Source organism: Gossypium raimondii, chromosome 11 (genome assembly GCF_025698545.1).
Source record: "Gossypium raimondii isolate GPD5lz chromosome 11, ASM2569854v1, whole genome shotgun sequence".
Classification (NCBI taxonomy): Eukaryota; Viridiplantae; Streptophyta; class Magnoliopsida; order Malvales; family Malvaceae; genus Gossypium; species Gossypium raimondii.
In genome coordinates, this window is record NC_068575.1 from 2,949,331 (window position 1) to 2,964,953 (window position 15,623).

General features: G+C 31.7%; 2 protein-coding genes across 2 annotated transcripts; one reads left to right on the plus strand and one right to left on the minus strand.

Annotated features, from left to right (window-relative positions):
* The first annotated feature begins 1,441 nt into the window (after nt 1-1,441).
* LOC105761540 (probable serine/threonine-protein kinase PBL7) lies at nt 1,442-5,843 on the plus strand. The gene is made up of 6 exons (XM_012579381.2): nt 1,442-1,524; nt 1,683-1,801; nt 2,450-2,628; nt 2,770-2,959; nt 3,584-3,978; nt 4,685-5,843. The coding sequence occupies exons 2-6, from the start codon at nt 1,693-1,695 to the stop codon at nt 5,501-5,503; spliced, it is 1,692 nt and encodes a 563-aa protein (XP_012434835.1). The 5' UTR covers nt 1,442-1,524; nt 1,683-1,692; the 3' UTR covers nt 5,504-5,843.
* A 2,476-nt stretch (nt 5,844-8,319) lies between these two features.
* On the minus strand, nt 8,320-9,919 carry LOC105801651 (uncharacterized). The gene is made up of 4 exons (XM_052623018.1): nt 9,794-9,919; nt 9,038-9,147; nt 8,571-8,671; nt 8,320-8,435 (listed from the first exon to the last, which is right to left on the minus strand). Exons 1-4 carry the CDS (start codon nt 9,917-9,919, stop codon nt 8,383-8,385), a joined length of 390 nt encoding a protein of 129 aa, XP_052478978.1. The 3' UTR covers nt 8,320-8,382.
* Between the last annotated feature and the right edge of the window lie 5,704 nt (nt 9,920-15,623).

Genomic DNA, 15,623 nt, shown 5'->3' on the forward strand with positions numbered 1-15,623 from the left:
TTTTAAAGCCGTCTCTGCTTGGAGCAGTAGATTAATCACTACTACTTATAGTAGATACCCTAATTTTGGGAAAAAAAGTATCATGGTTAATTTTATATATTCACCTTATGAGGTTTATTTGTCTATGGGCTCATAATATGTAAATCTATTACCCATGGACTTAAAACTAAAGCGATTGAAATTACAAAATTTTCGTTTTGTTATTAAAATTAAATCTTAAAAATTAATAAATCAATATATTTATAAAATGTATCAAAGAAATAAATTTAAGGCATAATGATAAATTTAGCCCTCAACATTTACACCTATTGCCAATTTGATTCTTATTCTTTTTTTTTAGTTAAGTTTATCCATTAACATTTAAAAAGAATCAAATCGCCTTTTTTAAAAGAAATATTGACTAAAACATTAATCTTTTAACGATTTTGGTGTGGCAACTTGCATAGCAATTCATGTGTATTTCATATCGATATAACATTATTTGTTTTATATGCCATATCAACAAATAATTTAAAATTTATAAAAATTAAAAAATCATGAAAAATATTAAAAGATTAGAATGAAATACACCGAGTTGTCATGAGGGCTACCATGTTAAAAATTTAATATTTTAGTCAGTATTTTCGTAAAATAGGTTGATGGTCAAATCCAACTCTCTTAGACTGCTAAATTTAACTTAAAAAAAAAGAAAGAAAAAAGAATAAGGGTCAAATTGATAAAAGATGTAAACGTTAAATACTAAATTTTTTATTATTTTATAAATTATATTTTTAGAAATTTTCTCTCAATATAATTTTTTTGAACAATCTCATTATAGGTTCTGATTATATCTACTCTTTTTGACACTATGCCTAGAACTATCCACAGCTGCGCTGTAGCACATTCAAACCCAAACCCACATCCTCCTACATTGACAACAATGTTTAATCCCATTATACGTTTTGATCATATCTGCTCTTTTTGACACAATGCCTAGAACTACCCATAGTCTCTTCCCAACCCATAAATAGGAGGATAATGCACTTCAGTGCAGTCGAACCCACATTCTCCTGCACCGGCAACAATATCCATACCAATCAAGCTAAGACTCAATCGGCTTCCCAATGTAAGTTAAAAAGCTGCTTTAATTGTAATTTTCTACAAAAGAAAAATGGTTAGAATGGTTCAACAAATGAATAAAAATAAAAACAATCCAATAAGCTGGATTTACAAGAGAAAAATTTTGGTCCATTGCCCTAAAATGCTTTAAAAAAGAAAACAGAAATTGTGAATCTGAATATATATTTCAAAGAAAATGAACCACTCAATTCTCCCCAATTTTCTCCGAGAACTTGGAGGAAAATACCTACAATATTTTGTTTCTGCCTTTTTTGGTTTTTTTTATAATTTGGTTATTTTCCAAAACCATGGGTTCTCATGATCTTTTGTTGTTTTCCCTGGTTGCAAAACCCCCTGCTCCCAATAGGGGTCCTTCAATTTGTTGAAGGCTACCCACCCCACCCTACCCCTTCATGTCCCCGGCAGGTTCGATTTTATTCTCTTCAATTAGGAATTTCATTGATTTGATTTGATTTAATTTAATTTGATTCATCGATATATCTATATAAGCTAGTTTGGATGCGATTATAGTTTTTATTTTTCTCGACGTACCGAACTCGCGTTTCCCTACTCTTTCGCTAAAGGTATAATAAGATGAATTGCTTCCCATGTTTCTCGTCGCAAAAAAGTAAGAAGGAAGGTAGTAGCAGAAGGGAGCATGTCGACGTTAACATCGACCAGCCCCCTCAACCAACTGTAACTGGTATGCCCTCTTTTTTATTAATAAAAGATCGAGGTATAAAAAAGAATGTTGGATGTTACTTTTTAAAGGTGTTGGCATGAATATTGATTTGAACGAAAAGAAGCTAAAAGAAAAACCTAATCTAAAGCTAGTAAGGCAAATAAAAAAAATTGAATATTAAAGAAAATTTGTGTTGGATGTTGAGATAAAATTTTAAAAAATTTGAAGGGTTAAAATGATTTAAACTAAGCCGATTGAGTTTTAGCTCGATTGACATTGACATTATTACTAGTATAGGAGGACATGAGTTTGAGTGCATATTATAAAAATCTACAATGAAATTAATATTAAAAAATGATTTAGATTAAATTATTTACTTTTAAAAAAGGATTAAATTGAATTATTGAATTTTAATAGGGAGTAAAAATAGAATTCTACCATTTAACTAATGAAGCCAAAGCACTTGCTACGCCTTGTTCCTGGACATAGTCATCCCCGCAGGGGAGGTGACGGGGTAGGTAGAGGGCTTAATCTTGGAAAATTTATGAAAATTTATAAAATTATAGGTTAATATATGATAAAATTGTATTTAAACCTCAAAATGAATAAAATACGATTTAATCTTCATAAAAACCGTAAAATTATAAACTAATTCAATGATTCATACAGCTGATACAGAAAATAAGGAGACACCTAGTACCCCAGCTGAGTATGACAACAATAGCTCCATTAAAGCATTCAACTTCCGTGAGCTAGCCTCTGCCACCAAGAATTTCCGGCAAGAATGTCTATTGGGTGAAGGCGGTCTCGGCAAAGTTTACAAGGGAACTATTCAGGCTACCGGCCAGGTCCTCTCTTTATGTGTTTATTTTATCATATCATATCATATCATGTTCGAATATGTATCAGATACATGCACACGTAAAACACCGCCTCGTTTACTAAGATCTTTTTTTTTTTTTAATTGATTGGAAATTTTGGACATATAGGAGGTTGCTGTGAAACAACTTGATAGGAATGCAATGGAAGGGAGCAATGAGTTCTTTGTTGAAGTTGGGCAACTCAGTCTCTTACAGCATCCAAATCTGGTTAGTGTCGTTGGGTATTGTGCTGATGGAGACCAAAGGCTTTTGGTTTATGAATACATGTCAGGGGGTTCAGTACAAGAACATCTTCATGGTATGTGCATATTGAACTTTTGGGGTTCCTCTTCCATTTTCATGCTAAAACATTTTCGGGTTAATTGCACTAAATATTCATCGAATTATCATCTAGATTTTCATTTGATCCTAAGTTTTAAAATGTTCCGAGTAAGTGATCCAAGTATTGTTATGGTATAAACGATATCCTTTTATAAACTTAGTTGACAATTTAGATGTCAAATACTAGTTCGGATTGAATGTAGAATGTTTTTGAAAATATTTGGATAAAGTTATAAACTAGATAAGGGTACAGTAGAATTTAACTCCACATATTTTAAATATATTGCATGTCAAATTTGAGCAGAAATTAAGTTACGAATTAAATCGTTGAGATAAAATTATAGAATTTTCATTTAATTAAAGGTTAAAATAACTTAAATAGATGGTTTGAATATTTTTAGACAGGATTAAAAGAAATTTCCCCTTTAGCCAAGAGGGGCAAAGGCCCTAATTGCCCCCAACTATGCCCTTGGATTTTAGTGGATATTTAAGGATGAATTTAATGTATAGATTATATAATATAGATGTTTTTAAGGAGGAATTATTATTTTTTTATCTTTTTGTTGTAATTAACATTTGTGTAAGTGGAACTAAAATGTAGATATTAAACCTGGAGGGCAGCCATTAGATTGGGTAACCCGAATGAAAATAGCATATGGAGCAGCACAAGGTCTACAATATTTGCATGAAAAGGCTAAACCTCCTATAATATACCGTGACCTCAAGTCCTCTAAAGTTTTGTTGGATGATAACTTCAACCCTAAACTCTCCAACGTTGGGCTGGACAAGCTTGGGTCTTCGGCCGATAGTAAGATGCCGATGCAATCGAGGATGATGGATAACCATGGATACAATGCTCCAGAATACACGAAAACGGGTACCGCCACGTTAATGACCGATGTCTATAGTTTCGGAGTTATTCTTCTTGAGCTTATCAGTGGAAGAAAACCTATTGACCCTTCCATGCCTGAGGACCAGCAAGACTTAGTTGCTTGGGTAAGTACCTAGCTAAGGATTTGCTTGTTTATTTTTGAATTTGGCACGTTGAGTTGCAGGTTAATTTGGGTTTTAAAAATTTCAGATGTTGAAATTAGCTTTAGTTCGAGTTCATTTCAATTTCAAGTGGTTTAGGGTTCGACTTATTTTGGCTCTAATCATTTCAGGTTTTGTTATTTGAGTTTATCACCTGGGTTGATGTTGTCTTAGATTACTAGTGCATATATCATTTAGGGTTTGGGTAAATTCAAAAAATTTCAGGTTTTGTTTATTTTAGGTTTGAGTTCTTTTGAAATTTAGCTATTTAAGTTTGCTGGTTAGGTTATTTTAGATTACTTATATAAATAATTTTGGATTTTGAACGATCATTTTGGATTGAGATTCTTTTGAATTTAAGTAATTTTAAATTCGATCTGTTTTATGTGCCATTTTACGATTTACTAGATTTGTCAACTGCTTAAGTTGGAGTAGGTCAATTTGGGTTTGCTGTTTCAGCTTTAGGTCAATGTTTTTGGGTTCAGAATATTTTAGATTTATCGGTTTGTTAATTAAGTCATTTAAGTTTGTACACTTGAATTCAAGTAATTTTGGGTCGAGATATTTATCGATCTAAATAGATTTGACACTTAAATTTAAAGTTTTTAATAATCAAATTATTAATTTTTATTTACCAATTAAATTGATTGAATCGAATTTTCGAATTTAGGCGCAACCAATATTCAAAGAGCCAAAACATTTCTCACAAATGGCAGATCCATTACTCGAGAAACGATTCCCAGAAAGAGGATTAAATCAAGCAGTAGCAATAGCAGCCATGTGTGTCCAAGAAGAAGCTGCTGCTAGGCCATTAATCAGTGATTTAGCCTCCGTCTTAAGTTTCCTATCCATCGCCACCGAAGAAAACAATATTCCGGCCACTCTTCCCGCTTCCATTTCTTCCAAATTAAACTGCATCTCCACCAAGCTCAATTTCTTAGACGGTGCCGATGCCGCAGGGAAGACGAAGGCAGCCGACAGCAACGTCACACCTACCATCGCCGAAGAGAGATCTGAAGACGAAGAGGATGGCGGTTCTTCCGCACGAAGCAGCAGTGCCGATAGAGGTTTAACGCAACAAAAAAGTCGAAATGGAGATCGTACACTTAGCCAAAAGAGTAGTGGAAGGTCATTGTTTTCAATAGACAATGATAGCAGAAAATCACATTCATTGAGCCGTAAAGAATCGAGCAAAGCTTCATCAGACGAAGACAACGAATACGAAAGCGACGATGGGAAATCAGCAGCTTCGTCGAGCCAACGAAGCGGCAGCGGCGTATCCGAGGGTTCATCCGGTGATGAAAGTGGACAAAAAGGGTCATCCTTAGGACATAAAAGCAGCAAGAAATTGACATCAATGAGTCGAAAGAGTAGCAAAATGAAAGAAAGTGGTTCTTCACGCCATAGGAGCAGCAGCAGTAAGAAAACATCGATGAAAAAGAATCGACAGAAATCAAAGAAACATAGTGATGATGAAGGTGATGATTAGCCTGGAGGATCACAAGAAGATTGAGAAGGGGATTGAGAAGGGACCTTATTTATAAAGGTTGAAAAAACACAAGTACTAAAAAGAAAGAAAAAAACCCTTTTACTCAGCAAAATATATATACTTTTTATGTTTTTTTTTCTTTCTTCTTTTATGTGTGAGCTCATTGTCTTTAATTTTTATTTCTATACCTTTAATTCGACCATTCTTAAAAGAAAGTTTTACAGTTAATACTTTGAAATATCTTTCAATTTTCATTTAATTAAACAATACTTTTCTTTAAACAATGTAATGTTAGTGTGAATGTGTCCTTGGTATAGTAATAAAAGTTGAGGTTTCCATCTTTGAATGCTCGGGTTTGAGTTATATCATCTATAATTATAATCTGTGTATCTTAATTCATTATTTGCATATATTGTGTTTTATATTGGTTGTATTCCTGGGCTGTACTGATCACCCGAAAAGTAGGAGAGTTTTGGCAAAAATATAGTCTTAGAAAATGGGCTTAGACAAAAAATAAGTCCCGTTTTTTCTAAACGGGTCGGGCCTTGGGTAAGATAAGCTTTTTTGTCCGGGGCCGGTTCGAATTTACAAAAAAAAAATTGCTGCTGTTTTTTTACTGTTTTTCATTGTTTTGCTATCATTTCGTTATTATATTGCTATTATTTTATTGTTATTATTTGGATATTGTATAACTCTTATTTTATTATTAAATTTGCTATCTTAGTATTATTTAAGTATTTTAAAAAAAATTATTTGTTGGGAAACATTTATTTTAATATTTTTAGTGTATTTGATCTATTATATTTTTTAAATTTATTTTTATATAAAAAATTTTAAGTTGGTCACCACCACGCTTCAAGTTGGTCACTATTTGAACTTTGGGATATTATCGAAGGGAGAGCCCACTCCACCATCTGCCCTTGGAAAACGTATAAATACACCACCACCACCGTCGCTAGTTGGTCACAATTTGAACTTTGGGATATTACGAAAGGGAGGGCCCACTCCACTATTTTCCCCTGGAAAACGTATAAATACGCCACCACCACCGCCTTAAGGTTGTCACGGTTTAAACTTCAGGATATTACCAAAGGGAGAGCCCACTCCACCATCTGCTTCTAGAAAACGTATAAATACACCAGCACCATCGCCTCAAGTTGGTCACGGTTTAAACTTTGGGATATTACTGAAGGGAGAGCCCACTCCACCATCTGCCCCTGGAAAAGGTATAAATCAAGTTCCGCCTCCATCTCAAGTAAGTCAAGTTGGTCCTGGTTTGAACATTGGGATGTTACCGAAGGAAGGGTCCACTCCACCATCTGCCCTTGGAAAAGGTGGAAATCAAGTTCTGCCGCATCTCATAGAAGTCAAGTTGGTCCTGGTTTGAACACTGGGATATTATTGAAGGGACGACCCACTCACCATCTATTTTTGAAAAAGGAGGAAATCAAGTTTGGTCACCATTCCATTAAAGTTATACTCTTTTTCTTAATTTTAAAATTTATAGCGAAAATGTTTTTTATTAATCAAGAATATGCTGTTTATACCTTTTTGAATAATTAAATGAATTTTCGTTTACAAATTACAATCCACACAATGTTCTTTATACCCATTTGCTCAAAAATGCTTTCATAATTTCTTTTGACATTTTATAGTCTATAATATACATAAAATTATAAGTCTAAAAAAACTATTTTCAAGGATAAGAATCACTTCATTCTACATGTAACGGGCCAATTTTATCCGGCCCAAAGAAAAAACCAAAAAACAGATAAATTAAAAATAAACAAATATTACAAGCCCAAACTAAGCCCAAAGTAATCACCTAACCCAAAACCTTAAAACTCAATAACCCAAAGCCGAAAAAGAAGAACAACACAAAGCAATCGAATAGAATTGTAATAAACACACAAAGAAATCGAATAGAATACAAAAAAAGAAGAACAACAAATTTAACAAAAACAAGGTAGTTACTTTTTTATTTCGAAATGTAAAAAAACATAAAAGGCTAGATTTTTTCTTTTACCTGTTTCGCTGCACCACTGCCATGGTAGTCCCTGTCGGCTAAGGCCGCCAAATCCCTAGGGATCTGTCTAAGGCCGCGTCGAAAAGGGAGAGAAAACAAAAAGTTTTTTTTTTTGTGTTCGATCAGGTTTTTGGGATTTCGGTCTCAGACCTGTGTTCTATATGTGAAGGGTTTCAAAATGGGAGGTTTTGGGGAACTCCGGCCACCATAGGCGACAGTCTCCATCACTGATGACCAGCGGCCACGATAAAAAGAAGGGAGTAGAGTTGCCAAATTCCAAGTTGGCAATGTCTGACAAGTTGGGAGATATAGTTTATTTCATGTTCGTTTTATGGTCTATGAAGACTAACCTTTTTGGAGATATGTGGTTGTCCCTCTCAACTGTGTCATTTTCAATGTTCGAACTTGTATTCTCTTTTAAAATGCAATGTGTCTTACCATTACACCCAACACTTGTTTGTAGATGCTACATTGCTATTAAATGGTATTGTTTGCTTTATCAAAGCATAACCATTCTTGTATCGATTCGAATTACACATAAGTGTGTTCTTATTAAATTAAAACATAATTATGCCGAGTACGTATTTATATCTACCATTCATTTTAATTATATACTTAAAAAAATTCGCATTTAACTCTAAAAATATTTAAAAATTATAATTAGACCCTTCCAAAACTTAATACCACTTTCTTTTTAGTCCATCATTCTCAAACTAATTATTAAAACCAAAGTTGTAATTCATCATCAAAGAAATTAAAACAAAGCAAAATCATGAATGTAGCTTTTCACACAACAAGCTCGAAAGTTTCTATAAGTAAGCAATACAAACTATAAATTTTAAAAGGCCTCGAATCAACGATGTTCCTCATTCTCCTTATCCTTGTTCTTATCCTTGTTTTCTGCTGCTACAATGAATCAAATGAAAAACACAAAGCCACAGTTATATTAATTTCAACACATTCTATTTTAATTTTCAATTGGAAAGAATGGTAATACAATTATCTAAAACATATATAATTGATGCTGTAAATGGAACTTACCATTACCATATTTTGCTTGAAACATTCTTAGATGAGGATCCACTGGCAATCCCATGGCTTCATACGATGGATCGTACACTTTGTTCATGATAAATTTGGACCTGAGGATACAAGTTTCATCCAATATATAATATCCAAATATGTGGGCTGTTGCTCTTAATTTTATATAAAATTAAATAGAAAATGTAATTACTTAAATAGTAATAAAATCCTTCCCAAATTATCAAAAAATTACCTTAAACTAGACTCAATTCAGATCAATCTTTGTCTTATCAACACATTAACAAATCTAGATAAAATATAAAATAATATTTTACTTAATTTTTTAATAAAGGGTAGGGATTGTCCAATTTAATTGGTATGCAACTAATGCATATTAAACACGTAGGGACTATATAATTTATCAATATATTAATTTATATCTGCATAATTTTTAAAGGGACTATTTAGAAATTTAACCATATTACCTTGAACCAGAAGCAGCAGGAAGACCAATATCTTGATGTTGATTGCCTTCCTTTAATGACATCCAATCCATAAAATGGAGATTTGGGTCTTCTTGCAAACTCATTTTCATCTACAACACAAATATTTATTCATCAATAAATTAGATTAAGTAAAAAAACATTAAGAAAATTAATATAGCATTATACATACTTGTTGAATTGGCCTATCATGATCATTCCTATGACAAGTATCTGATGCTATAGCTTGATTCAGCAGTGCTTGGAATCCAAAACCATGTGGCCTTTGGAAGGACAAATAAATTTATTATAATAAATTTTATGATACGAAAAATAACATGAATATTACTCAAATACACAGATAGTCGATTTATATATTTAAATATAAAATTGCTAAATCCAAAAAAAAAAAAAAGTTTAAATACCCCAAATCTATAGTAGGTTCATGTGTATGAGGAAATTGGTGCCAATCCATCCAATTTGTATTGGCCAAAGATGATCCACTCCAATTTCCTTGCTCACTCTATACAAATGAATAATGTCAAAAATGTCAAAAAGTATATATATCACATCACAACATGTTTAAAAGAATATGTCACGTCAAGTTATTGACAGGATTAAAGAAATAAGTTGATCTCAAGAAGAGAAAATTATGATAGAGGGACTAAATCTGCTAAAACGTATAGTATAAGGGTCTTTTATAAAATTTGACCGAAAAAATGCAAGTTTGTAGTAAGTATAGAAAATAAATAAATGAACCTGTCTAGAAGAGAAATCCAAACGGAATTGTGGTGGAAGATTTGATGTGGGGAGATGGTAGCCATTGGATGCTCTAATGGTATTATTTTTCATCAAATTTCCACTTCCTTGAGTGGGTGCTTCCATTGCTTGAGACCTAATTATTTATCAAAAACAAAATGTTATATCTCAAATTGAGTTCGAACCAATTATCGAGCTTTGAATTTTGAGTTGGGTTGAGTTCGAGCTCGAGCTCGAGCTTAGTAGTATCCGGGCTCAACTCAATTCAATTATGCCTCTAGTCCTTATACTATTTTTATAGTTAAATAAACCCTTAATATATGATTTTTACCCATGAAAGCCCTCGATTTTATTATTAAAGTAAAAATATTTTGTGAATCTGATGAGAACAATTTATTAAATAAAAATAAAATAATATTATTTTTTAAATTTGTTCTTATACATAACACTTAATCACTTTATTGAAAATTATGATTACTCTTTTAAATTTCATGTTGATGCTAAAGCGTATATAATGTCTATTGCGTCAACAAGAAATCAAGAGCTTTATGAGTAAAAGTTATAGGTAAGGGTCTTATTTATATGGAAAAATAGTTTATGTGCTAGTAGTTTAAGAGGTTTTTCTTAGTATATTAGTATAAGATATATAATTCAAGAAACTAAATTTACTAAATATTTTTGCAAAAATAAATAAAAGAAGGGTAGCATAATTAGGATATTTAGAAATAAATGACATACAGAAATAATTGTTCAACAACATTGTTTTGCTCATGATTGTGTGATTGAATCCTTTCATCATGTGACCACTCCATTGCCTATCAAAATGTTAAGCAATACATACTTTAGTTAATAAATGAAAGGAAAAGAAAAATATAATTCTGATACTGAAATTTTAAAATTTAATAATGTGCTTATAAAAGTTACCATATTAAGATTATATTATTAAAGAAATTGAGGAATTAACAAAATAGAGACATGTCACTAACATAGATATATGTATATTTAGTATAATTGCTAAACTCTTTTTTTTTTATGCCAATTGAGTTTTAGCTCGATTGGTATTGTTGTCAATGTAGGAGGATATGGGTTTGAGTGTGTTGAAGCGCATTATCCTCCTATTTAAGGGTTGGAGAGGAGTTATAGATAGTTCTAAGCATTATATCAAAAAGAGCATCAGATATGATAAGAACTTATTAAGATTAATATTCAAAAATATATATTTTATAGAGCATATTTAGACTTTATTGGGGTCGGGTTTTTTTCAAAATTCGATTTCGGGTTATAAGGAAAATACTCCTATATATAGGATATAACTTTATGTAGGGTTTTATGTTACTTTGTATTGCATTACAAGGAAAAACTCAAAAAAAATATTTTAGATCTTATTGTTATATTTTAATAAAATACATAATAAATTGAAAACGTGACATATCAGTCGGTCGGGGTTGGGTATTTTATTTATTTTTGGAGTTGGGTTGAAACAAATAAAATTATATTGAAATCGAAATCAGATCAGTTTCAAAGTATCAAAACACTATATCGGGATGGATAAAAAATTATCTTGCCTCACTTCGTTGTCATCTCTAATAACAATTTTTAAAAATTTTATAAATCAATTAAATCCAAATCGAATTACATATAGTGTAATAGATGATCAAAGTATTGTGATAATACCTTAGTACTTGAATTGTAAATTGAAGGGGAAATAATTGGTTGTTGCGAAGCCTGATTTGGGAGTGATGGATGGGTCGTGGTCCTTTCAATTATCTCTTCAGATCTGATGGTTCATCAACAATTAAAAATATGAACAAGAATAAATGAGATTTAATTAAGTAATTTTTATCAAAATATAAAATTAAGAATATAATTAATTTGCACCTTTGACCCATTGATGTTTGGGATTCATCAAGTTCTTGTTGAGTTCCATTGCTTTCTTCTTCTGAGGAGGATGAGTCTCCTGCATTTCCACCCTCTTTTTCCATTTGTTGATCCTACTGCATAACCATCGAGTCGAGTTAGGTCAAGTTAATCATAGTAAAATTAACAATTACTTATTAACATTACTTAATTAACAATAATGTAAAATTATTCAATTTAATCATAGTAAAATTTTAATTATTTCTGCAATAAATTTGGTACAACTTTTCCTTTTATCATGTTCATTAGAGATTAATTATTTCGGGGTTTTTAACTAATTTTAAAGGAAAAACAATTATTCACACCATCAAATTAAATAAATAATATAGCTTTAAAACTTATATAATATACACAACTACCCCTAACACTCATTGGCTCTATCGTGTAAAAAATTAGGGAGGATTTGTCAATGGTTAGACTTGCTGATTGAGTCTTAGCTCGATTGGCATCGATACTATTGCCAGTCTAAAAGGACATAGATTTGAGTGCGCTGAAGCGCATTATCCTCCTATTTAAGGGTTGGAGAGGGGCTATGGATAGTTCTAGGTATTGTATAAAAAATAACAGATATAATAATTGAAATTTAAAAAGAAAAAAAATCTTACAATTTTCTTGTATAGTTTTCTTGAGTCACGAATAGGTCGACTTAATACATCTCATTTCCTGCAAATATATATAAAAATATAAAAAAAGAGGATATAAGTAAAATTTATTGAACATCATCTATTAAAAATAATTAAATTAACACATAATTTTTGCTTCCTAAATCTCATTATGACTAAAATTACAAATGCAACACAAATGTAAACTCGATTATGAAAAAAAACTAAAAAATATTTTTTTAAAACATTATTCCTACCAATAGTTTTTCGACAAAAGATGGTTAATTCATTTTAGTGAATATGTAAAAATATATAAATAATGAAGGATGGCTCAATTATGGTAAAAACCTATTCATGATTTTGAATTAGTCCTAATTAGGATATAGAATTCAGGTTGGATTTTCTTTCCTTTTATTAAGATATAACTTTATGAAGAATCTTGGACTATGAAATTCAATGAATGATTAGTATTAGGGTTTGATTGAGTTTTATTTTTAAAGTTTGAGCTCTAATAGAGATAAATAATTGGGTTTTTGAGTTTGTTTGCTTGATAAAAGAAAAGGTTGATTCTGGTTTTAAAGTGTGACTTTAAGTGTTGTTTGATAAATCGAAAAATTAAGTACTGAATTTAAGTTATTAAATATATTTAGTATACTACTTAAAATTAAGTATGAAATGTAATTAGATTGTTTGATAAATAATAAGTGAAAAGTAGCTCCTATCTAGTTATTATTTTCAACCCTTTTCAATGAAAATGCTATCATTTGTTTTTTCAGTTTGGATTATAAAACATGCTTAAAAATTAAATCATTGAAAATATTAATTTTAGCCGATTTAATTTTTTCAATGAGTTATCAAACAATGCCTTAATTATGATTAGTTTATCTTGAATCAGGATATTTTCATTATTAAGCAAAAAAGAAAGATTAAACTAAAAAAAATTGCTTAAACTCCTTAGCTACTCGAGTTGAAATTAGATTATTTGAATTTGACTCAATTGTTAACTCAAGCATTAGTTATCATGTTATGGGATACCCGTGCATGCATAGAGTGTTTTGATGCTTCTAAGGGCCCCTTTAGAGGGGCGTTTATCTCCAGTGCGGTGCGTTTAACTTCCTTTTCGTCTTATATTACAGTATCGTCATAATAACTAATCTCACTATTACCGTTGTTTTTACACTAACTGCAAGTAAACGCACCGCCCATCCAAAGGGACCCTAAATCTATGTCCACTCTCATCTCGTACTACAACCTTACACGTAGCACGACCTAGTTTACTCATGCATGTGTGGGGGTATTTGGACGTTTCAAAACTTTGTGAAAGAGTGGGAAGTTTTTGTTAATATTGATGGAGATACTTGTAACACAACCTAGTTTACCCATGCTTATTGGTGATGTGGTTTACTCAATATGGAAAGCTCCTCGGAGAAGGACTTAGTCTCATCAAAAGGGGATGTTATGGTAACTCCAAAGATGCAAAATTTGAAAGCTATGGGAATGGTGGGAAAGAGAAGCATCATATAGAAACGAAGATAATGATGATATGGCATTAGTAAAGCAACATAATTTCATTGTATTAGTGATTGATTCGGCTTGGAAGGAGCATAGGGATAGAGGAAGCTAGAAAATTCATTTAAGAGTTAAAAAAAGTTAAATTCTTTCATTTAACCAAAGGGATGCCAAAGCCTCTGACTATCCCCTTGCAGCTACACCTTTACCTAGAACTTTAGGAGTGTCAAACATTAATGATGGCCTTGACAAAGTTAGAAATTTATTAAATAAGAATGGGATGCTAACTCTTGGTTCAAAGGTGGTGTGGTTAGGAGGAAAGAGAATTATTCAAAGAAGAATAAATAATGTGTCAATCATTAAATGTGAGTTGAGTGTTAGAAGAAATTAGGGGGAATTATTAGATCATAATGAGTAAATTAAGCTAATTGAGAAAGCATTTAAAGCCCCTTCAAATGGTGATGTGGTCCCGATTAATATTGAATTCGTGACTCATCAATTCTCATCGTGCCGTTGTCCTTGGCCACATCTATGGTTGTCACTTAGATGGAGAATTGTAAGAAGCAATCTGAAGACCTTCTTCACCAATTTTGTATTGGAATACTCCTCGCCAATAGTCAATTCGTGGTTAGAGATCACATAATTTTGCATGAAAGTTAAACAGAGTTTCATCTACTCACATTCGGAAGGTCTCAAACCTAAATGTTAGCATCTGAAGTTTGGATTGCTTAAGAGTAAAAGTTGGTTGATGTGCTATCTTTAAGCCTCTCTAGCAGTTATGCACTTGGATATTCTCTTTAATTCTTGGAGCTCTACTCCATTAAAGATGACATTTAAGGTCTTGGAGTTGAAGTTGGCTACCATATCTTAATAATCTAGGTAGTCTATGGCTTGGATGACCTTACACCGTTAACTTCAATTGTTGGTGGATCCCAACTAGTAAGCATTGACCTCCATGTCTTCTTATCTAGGAAATTAATAAATGTTATTATGTGTGTTTTTTAAAATGTGTAGTTGGAGCAATCGATGATATAGGGATCTAGAGATCGAGCTTCCTTTCATGTCTCAACAATTCAATAGCAAGATCTTCACCAAATTAGTTTAGTGTCTAGCTCTAATACCATTTATTAACATTGAATTGCCAGTCAGCTGAACTATAAAATGCAACTAAAGATACAATTGGATCTAAAATAAATAAATCAATGAATAGCACTATAAATTCACTCTCTCAATAAATCTTTCCTCCTGAAAGCTTAGTTACAAATAGATCAAAATCGTTTGTTTACAACACAATATGCACTCAAAACAAGTTTATCTAATGAACAAATTACTGTTATTTCTACTCTACATAAACCAATAACCAAGTTTTCAATATATAGGTATTATTAGACTTGTATGTTAAGGTAGTATGATTGCCATTGTCAGACAAATGTTTTAAAATAGATATGGTTTTCTTTTTTTCTTATACTCTTATTTACTTTTAAGTTCATTCAATTAAAAAATAAAGGAAATAATAAAATAAACCAAAATTCATAAAACAACCCTAATTCAGAATCTGCCAGTTGGTCATTGCTTGCCAACGTTGGCTACAACTAAAAGTTCACTCTAGCATCATTTCGACCTCCTCTTTCTAAACTAGTCTCAATTTCCTCAAATTCATGTCAAAAGTTTCAAACTATCTTGTTCTCTTATCTCCAAAACCAATCGTTAGATCACTCTAAAATTTAAGCATGTTACTCAATTCCTCTAATCTACTTTGGGTCCATCAAAAGTTACTTCAACCACATGAAAGAGAAAAGATT

Coding starts and splice junctions, on each gene's coding strand:
- LOC105761540 (XM_012579381.2), top strand. CDS start 1,693: ATGAATTGCTTCCCATGTTTCTCGTCGCAAAAAAGTAAGAAGGAAGGT. Junction 1,802..2,449: donor CCCTCAACCAACTGTAACTG/GTATGCCCTCTT, acceptor TGATTCATACAG/CTGATACAGAAAATAAGGAG. Junction 2,629..2,769: donor CTATTCAGGCTACCGGCCAG/GTCCTCTCTTTA, acceptor TTGGACATATAG/GAGGTTGCTGTGAAACAACT.
- LOC105801651 (XM_052623018.1), bottom strand. CDS start 9,919: ATGGAAGCACCCACTCAAGGAAGTGGAAATTTGATGAAAAATAATACC. Junction 8,672..9,037: donor CCTGCTGCTTCTGGTTCAAG/GTAATATGGTTA, acceptor TTGTATCCTCAG/GTCCAAATTTATCATGAACA. Junction 8,436..8,570: donor TCAAGCAAAATATGGTAATG/GTAAGTTCCATT, acceptor GATTCATTGTAG/CAGCAGAAAACAAGGATAAG.